This window comes from Postia placenta (assembly GCF_002117355.1).
Source record: "Postia placenta MAD-698-R-SB12 unplaced genomic scaffold POSPLAscaffold_9, whole genome shotgun sequence".
Lineage (NCBI taxonomy): Eukaryota > Fungi > Basidiomycota > Agaricomycetes > Polyporales > Adustoporiaceae > Rhodonia > Rhodonia placenta.
The window spans coordinates 666,667-674,642 of NW_020169840.1; the positions used below are offsets into that span (position 1 = coordinate 666,667).

Consider the following 7,976-nt stretch of genomic DNA (forward strand, 5'->3'; position numbering starts at 1 on the left):
GGCCACCGACTATGCTACCAATACCACTTCACTCGGCGAGCCGTCATCCGCCGCTCCTTCATATATCCTACCCCGAATAGTCGACGATGCAAACACCACCGAATCACTCGACAACTCCGAGCCTGCCACCCCGCCGACAGTCGGTGAGGTGATCTCCAGCAGAAGGATCGAGCGGTCCGAATGGATTACCTGGCAGCCGAGAATGACTCGCTCAATGACAAACGCAGCGGCCTCCTCGTCGGCACAGGCATCCATGTCCGCGGCAGGCCCATCGACGGCGCCGCAAGGTCAGAAGCGAAAGTCGCTGGACACAGACGACGACGAAGACCTTCCTGGGCAGCATGGGTTTCGAGACGAAGAGGGCGCATACGAAGAAGAAGATGAGGAGAATGAGGGAGAGGGAGGCGACGCGATTGAGGAGGCTGAGGAGGACGGCCGGTTCGATCCAGAGGAGAGGCACGTCCGCGACACCGCTACCGCTGGGCCAGACGGACGCTGGGAGTGCCCCGCGCCCAATTGCGGCAAGCTGTTATCGTCCTTGGAGATTATGGTCCGCCACTGGAAGGGATGCAAGAAGAGGCCCAACTACCAGTCCATCCCTTGCCCGGGCTGCGGCAAGTTGTTGGCGAGGGGCGATGCGATGCGTCGGCACCACAGAAACCCAAATGCTTGTGAAGGGTACGTCGCAGATGATGAGGTGAGGTCGAAACGCGGTCGAGGGTCTAAACGCGGTCGAGGTGGCGGCGGTGGTCGCAAGCGTGCTCGTCGTGGCTAGAGGCAGCCGTTCCTCTTCTGACTTTCTGTCCCGTCTACGTGGATGTCTTGGGAGCTGTGGCCGTTGTGCATTATATGCAATACTCACTGGTTCTGCATCGAGCTGTATCTCGTCCTCCCCTCACTGTGATGTAGATCCTTCCCGCCGTCATCAGCTCTGCGACATGATGCGATTCCTTCAAGACGGACGAGCTCGTGCTGTGTGCGCTTCGTGGTGTCCTTCGTAGAGAGGAGGGTTGAGTGACAGACCGATGAGAGACATAAGAGCGATATTGCCGTCGCCGCGAGAAGGATGCGTAGATGGCTATTTGACCCCGCTTATACCAGTGGCTGATGGTCTTACACAATCATGCTTACGAGATTGTAATGCGTCGAACGTCTGCACTTGAACGCAATGTAAACATCCCCTTCCATTTGTCTGAACCAGCTATATGTCCAGTTCGCAGGTAGATCTCGACGGTGCGCTGCCCATCCAGTCAAACAACTTGAAGACAACATGTAGACTTGACGTCTCTACTCGTTAGCCCCACATGCAGACTGACCCGACTCTTTTGTTATCTCGTTCCAAACAGTTTTGCGCGGAGAGATGCGCGCAGCATACCTGTATGTACAAGCTTACAATTCTCCATCTCAAACTGCCGATGCTCGCGTCCGTGACTCATGATGCGGGCAGACAGATTCCCCAAAACACCATATGCTCGCCTTCGCGGCTGCTAACGTTCTACTCGTTGCTTTACAGCCAGGAAATATGTAAGAAAACTCCGACTACTGTATGATGTTCGTCGACGTGATTCTTCTCTGACGATCTCGGCTGCCTCTACTTATTTGCCACATCGCCGTAACGCATGATGGATTGTATCGAGACTCCGATATCGCTCTGTTCAAAGGCAAGTCTGCGTTGACGTTCTCAGAATTGCAGTCACTTAGCGCTAAATTACAGCTAGCATGTACATATGGTTCATGCATCTTCTACCGTGTGTTCTCCCGGCGACAATCTTTGGAAGACATTACCCTCACAACGCCCTGTCAATGGCTCCTCGAGATCGTTTGTGACCTAACTTTGTCTCAACCTTTCCGTTTTCTACGTCTCCTATGTGCTGACACTCTATATCACCTCAGAGACGCCGTTCGCTCGCTCATGCTCGGCGCTCAATATTGGCGTTCGTGATCAAGGAACATATATCCAGAAAGAATGGAGGTTCATTGATATCAGATGTTAAGTAAGCGAGTAGATACAAAACGCGCTCGATCCATCTAACGCAAGGGCGTCATGATTGCACATAGCGGCTGCCAGTGAGTGGACAGCGACCGAGCATAGTTCGAACTCTCGGATGACATCAGTGTTGCAGAGGTATGTACGCGGACCATCGAGTAGATGGGGCTTGCCACTGTGCCTGTCTGTCCACGGTCTCGCAGCCAACGAGATCTGCAGGTACGTGAATAGCGAAACTTTCGATCAAGGACATCGATTACCTTCGCGTTGGCATCAATGCTGCCAGAATGAGAACAGCTAGGGCATGGGTATGCTCGACCCTTCAACATTTCGAGACTGACGGGCTTGATGATGCATATGACGAGCATATTGATCATGTCCTGGACTTGTGTGGATGTTTAAATTGTGGAGGGCGAGACGATGAACGCGTTCGGCACTCGGAGAGGAGGGATTGGGCGAGACAGATAGATTGTCAAATGTCGTAAACCGATCAATAGAATAAGGGAAGTACGCAGAGTCAACAGATGCGGCACGAGTACGCGGTGCTGAAGCATTGGGCAGGATACATCGAAGTCGGTGGAGACGAACACTTGCGTAGGGTATTAACGGAGGCAGGCCATAATAGAGGTAGATGGCGTGCAGAGCCTTGGTAGTGCAGAAAGGAGTGTAGTTTAGGTATAGCGAAATATAGATATCGCCGAGTATGCTGGCCTCCATGTTCTTCCCCTGCGAGGATTTTAACGGCGAGACGGGCACGTTCTTGTCCGTGGCGACAGAGGATGACCAAGGACAACGACCTTCTCGCGATTTCGAGCGCATGTCTAGGAGGGGTTCACCGCGTATGCGTTGTCTTAAATTCGCCACAGTTGCCAGGTTGGGCTCGCCCAAGGTGCCTAACTAGTGCAACGCTGACCACCGCGTCTTGCATGCCAGTAATCGAGCACCATAACAAAGGCGCACACATTGTTGTAACAAAGATTCGGGATAGAGGGCGAGGAACGGCCTCCGGGGAGTGTCAGAGGAGACCGGGGCGTTGAGTTGGATCTCCGCCGTAGATGACCGTGGAAACTGAGACGCACCGATCAATGCGTGACCAGCCTGGCGTGGGTGAGTAGAATGTTGGTGACGCCATGCATGATGCCATTCGATGAGACCCACTTTCGCCGCCGCTCTATTACGTTGTGCGGGTAATGCAACGAGAGGACTGACTTCGGCGGAGGGTAACAGGAGGGACGCCCCCTGATCTTTGTCCATTGACCACAGGAATTTGCTGAATGCAACCCCGCATTATTCCCTATGAGACAAACGAAAAGAATCAGTCAATTATGCTGCTAGTGCGTCCGAGACTCAAAGGGTAAGCTGGACTGTCCGATTGACATCCTTATTAACGCTTAGACGATGATGCGTATCGGTAGTCTCCTGTCATATTCCTTGTGCTGCAGAAGCACTGCAATGTCTGACGAATGCGCATGGATGAGAGCGCTTGAAAGGCGGCAGTGACCCACAATATAAGGACTTTGTCGTTCTCTTCTCTTGCCCTTCGTGCTAACATGTCAGCTCGTTAGTTCTGCATACGCTTTGCACTATACTTCGCAAAAAGAATTATCAACACGCTTTCGTATGTGCCACTTGACTTACCTGCCACGATAGGCGCTGACCACCCGACCGCGAATTCCTCTTTCCCATTCATGTAGTACAAGACACAACTTTCAGGAGGTAGAAATTTGTGGATTCTCCCGTCATGCCCGACATAGCCTGTGGTGCAGAGACACACAGTCAGGCGCATCATGTCCAGCTTGACAAACATATTCCCCGTGGGCTTTCCTTCGAAAAAATTGATTGGGATTGGGATTTCAACTGGGTATATAGGACATCACTGCGATTGCGTATACGACCTAATTTAGTTCCCTCTTGACTAGGGCACCTCCTTCAGTGATGCCACATCACGACGATCTTCAGCCGAGGAAGAAGGGACGAGTGAATCAGCTTTCGGCGACAGCTTGGGAAGAAATGCAAGTAACCAAATCACGCGTAGCTGCTCAATCGAGGAGAATTATTCTTGGGACGGCGAGTACGATGCGCTGGTACGTCGGATGACCATGCTTGTAGAAGTGTTACTGAGACATTTGCCTTTGGTCAGTACATTCCGCCCGACCGATAGGATGGTCAGAATCCATAATCCGAGACTTGGGCAGTGTCGCTACTGCGATACCTACATAAAGCTGTCTGCCAAGAGCCAATTCGATCTAGCTCATTGGCGGACCCATCACAGGGGCGCCCACATTCTCAGGTGCCCTAGGATACCCCAGCGGCACGGGTGTCAATGGACGTGCATACTGAAGCATCGACTCAAGGCACAGGATTGGAGGCTCCCTGTCCTACAGGATCACTCCTGGTCTGCTATATGCAGAATAGAACACGCAAACACTCTCGACAATGGTGAGGACCTCAAGAGGGCAGTTGAGAAGAGGATGATATATCGTTAGTGATCCACAAAGCAGACGAGCCTGTTGTTTTCAGCAGGACGAGGATCCTTCGGCTTCCCCTGAGGACGGACCTGTCCCCGTCGACGAGAATGGAGACATTGAGACAGGGACAGAGTCGCAACCTATCGTTCTCACTGTCGACAAGCGCATGACTCGCTCATAAACACGCGTCTCCTCATCCAGCAGCATCGCGTCGGCGAAGCCGAATAACAAGGGGAAACAGCGCACGCCGCTAGAATCGACTGACAAGCACAACGGCTATAAGCGCCAGGGTTCTCATGATGGGCACGGTGACGACCAGCCCATCCCGCCTAAGAGAAAATACACTGGCGGGAGGATGGGGAAGGGCAATTGGGAGTGCCTCGAGTCGGGCTGAAACTGGACCTTCAAGCGCGATACAGGCATGAAACGGCATTGGGAGAGGGACTGCAATGCGAGAGTGCCCAAGCTGCTGAAGGTGGTGCTCTACATTCTGCAGCTACTGAGGCGGGTGGTTCTCAAGGCCGGATGCACTGAATCACCACCTGAGGGACACATGTCGAGTGAAGAGAGCGCTCTAGGGATCTCAAGCAGGTGAGTCGAACAGCGAGCAAGAGGGAAACGGCGGACAAGGAAGAAATGGCGAGCGAGGAGGAAGGGGCAGGAACGGCCGCAGAAGCGGCCCAGGCCGTCGAACGCTCGCCATTGATGTCCATTTCTTTAGCTTTATGTCTCGTCCTCGTATTTAGCACCTTTGCCAGATTGTCAATGAGATACTCACTGGTTCCTCGTTGAATCATCCCATACTCTCTCCTCGCCCGCTCGTCGCGACGTATCTTTCAATGAACTTGATGTGCTACTGGCCTACTGCTTCGTACTCTTTGGTGAAGCAAGGGATGCGTGGCAAGCAGCGTGTCTTGTGGTGGACGGGCGGTATCCAGGTCAAATGGAGGGAAGGACGATAGATACCAAGGGGGTGCGCATGTACACATGTTTCACTCTGCTTTCGTTGGTGGCTGGTCTACTATCTGACGCGGGGTTCGGTTTCTTCAATCGCCGCTCAAATCCGCAGGGGATGCATCAGCGGAATAGCAGATCAATGATCGCGTCGGTGGCACCACTGTCCTGCGTGCACCTCTTTCTCGAGCATCAGTGCTGTCATTGCACTGCCCCAGAGGTATGCTTTATATGTCTCTTCTGTTGAAACATGCTGACCAGCGTGGTCAGGAACGAGCTCGAAAGCTCAGGCTGAAACATTTATCTTTCTGTTCTATTCCTTGTACTACTAGCGCCCATACTGGCGCCTGTCTTAGTGCTCACCTGCAGGTTGAACATTATGTAGCTTACATAATGGGGTCCATGCGCACTTTGTACCGGGTATCGTACCACTACATTTCTTTCTTTACTAACACAACCACACAGATACAGTGGTTTGTGTGTAGACAGTACTTGTATAAGTAGTTGTACCATTAGTCGGTTGAACCCTAAGTTTGACCTGGTTATTCATTCAAGTCTCTGCTCCTCTTCGCTTGGGGTAGTGGTCATTCTCGACTTCCTTGCTCGATCTTCAGGACGACGCACTGTCCATAAGCCCTCGCTCGTTGTCTACGAGTCAGGCATCAGTATAGGAGTATAGACCGTTGTATCAAAAGGTCGAACTTTCTAAGCTATGTTCCTAGTTTTACCTAGTCGAACATCTCATCCACCATTACATCGAACAATGCAGTCAACCCGGTTCCTTTGGGACTACCAGCCCTCGCAGGATCACCGCTCCTCCAGTACGACCGAGCAGATCACTGCTTCATCACCTCCACAAAAAGGGCTCCCATCTACCCTCGAGGAGGCACCTGGTGTCGTGCAACCGGTTCAAACCCGCAGGTTGTCGCCCATCAAGAACTCGTTAGCTACTACCAAAGACACCCACCCGCTCACCCAGAAGACATATTCACCATCCTACGGATCGACGTCGAACCTATACAAACAGCAGAAAGCGCGCAGTCACCCATCAATGAACAACCACTCGAACTCCCTGAAGTTCAGTACGTCCCCATCAAGATCCCAGACATCGAACTACCACCAGCTCCACCCGCACCAACCAATGCACCGGTTGAAGTCCCTATGGCATCGTTCACCCAAGAAGACATTGATCAGCGCATCGCTGTCGCCCTCGCAGCATACCAATCCCAACAGTCAACGGCCAACCGACCCCTTTGCCTCGACATCCCCGCTCCCGAACCCTTCAGCGGGAAGGCAGAGGACCTCAGATGCTTCATCCAATGCATCCTCTCCTACTTCGTCACCACCAACAACACCCGACTTAGCGATGAAGCAAAGATTGCCTTCACCGTAGCGCTGATGAGGAAGGATCTGGGGAAAACATGGGCAGACGCATATTACGAGAAATCGGCAGGAGGAGTCCAGGTCTATTCCACTTGGGCAGACTTCATCGCCGCCCTAGAAGAGGTGTTCCCTGAGCACGGAACGCGAATCAAGGCACATCAAATCCTGATGAAACTGCCTGAATGACAGAAGGATAGGAAGACAGCACTCTCCCTCGGGAACTATGTTACCCACTTCGAACAGCTGGCATCGAAGGCTCAGCTCAAGGACACCGAGGTCAATGGCACCAACCGCGTCGAGAACAACTACCACACTCTCCACGCCAACTTTGTCAAAGGACTCCCGAAGGAGCTGTATTTTGCGCTCGCAACAAGGGTCGCTAGGGATCGACCCAACACCATGAAGGTCTGGTACGACGAAGTACGAAACACCAATGCAGCCAAACAGGGGGCTCTCGTCGTCACAGACACCAGGGACTATGGCGAACCAATGGATATCGACGCTGCTGCCGTCGCATCAACCTTCGCCTCCACATCGGGAGGAAGGAAATGGGAACTAGGAGCCGTTCTCAACGAGGCCGATCGAAAGCTCCACAGGGACGGAAACCTGTGCTTCTACTGCCACATCAAGGGCCACAGCGCCAAGGATTGCCGCAAGAAAGCGGCCGCACGACAAGGGGGTGGAAGGCCGAACCAGGGAGGATCTGGAAAGGACGACTTCCGCGCCAGAATCAAGACACTCTCCGCTGACGAAAAGCGGGAGCTGTATGAAGAACTCACAATGGAGGATTTTTGAAGGGGCAGGGTGAGCTGACGCAACCACTGCCCGTACCTGTTTCACTGTCCCGTGTAATTTTAGTAGTCCGAAATGAATGTGCTCTGCACATTCCGATTACTATGGGACGAAAAGATGTCGAGGTGCACGCATTTATTGATAGCGGCGCAACAGGAATCTTCATCAGCCCGAGATTTGTCCGAGAACATCGACTTCGGACAGAACCCCTTCCCCGACCCATCCCCGTCTTCAACGTGGATGGAACTCTGAACAAAGAAGCACTCATCACGCAAAGAGCTCTCTTATCTTACAAGATAAGCGGAGAACCCTGATTTGTCAAAGCCTACGTCGCCAGCATCGGCAAGGAAGACATCATCTTCGGCCACACTTGGCTCAAACTCGAAAACCCC

General features: G+C 52.8%; 2 protein-coding genes across 2 annotated transcripts; both read left to right on the forward strand.

Annotated features, from left to right (window-relative positions):
• Nucleotides 1–253: 253 nt before the first annotated feature.
• Nucleotides 254–775, forward strand: POSPLADRAFT_1057885 (hypothetical protein; the record flags this gene model as incomplete). The annotated part of the gene is made up of 1 exon (XM_024480970.1): nt 254–775. The coding sequence occupies one exon, from the start codon at nt 254–256 to the stop codon at nt 773–775; it is 522 nt and encodes a 173-aa protein (XP_024337733.1).
• Nucleotides 776–3,728: 2,953 nt separating this feature from the next.
• On the forward strand, nt 3,729–7,587 carry POSPLADRAFT_1057886 (hypothetical protein; the record flags this gene model as incomplete). Its single annotated transcript, XM_024480971.1, has 4 exons — nt 3,729–3,848; nt 3,907–4,071; nt 6,142–6,915; nt 6,982–7,587. 4 exons carry the CDS (start codon nt 3,729–3,731, stop codon nt 7,585–7,587), a joined length of 1,665 nt encoding a protein of 554 aa, XP_024337734.1.
• Nucleotides 7,588–7,976: the final 389 nt, after the last annotated feature.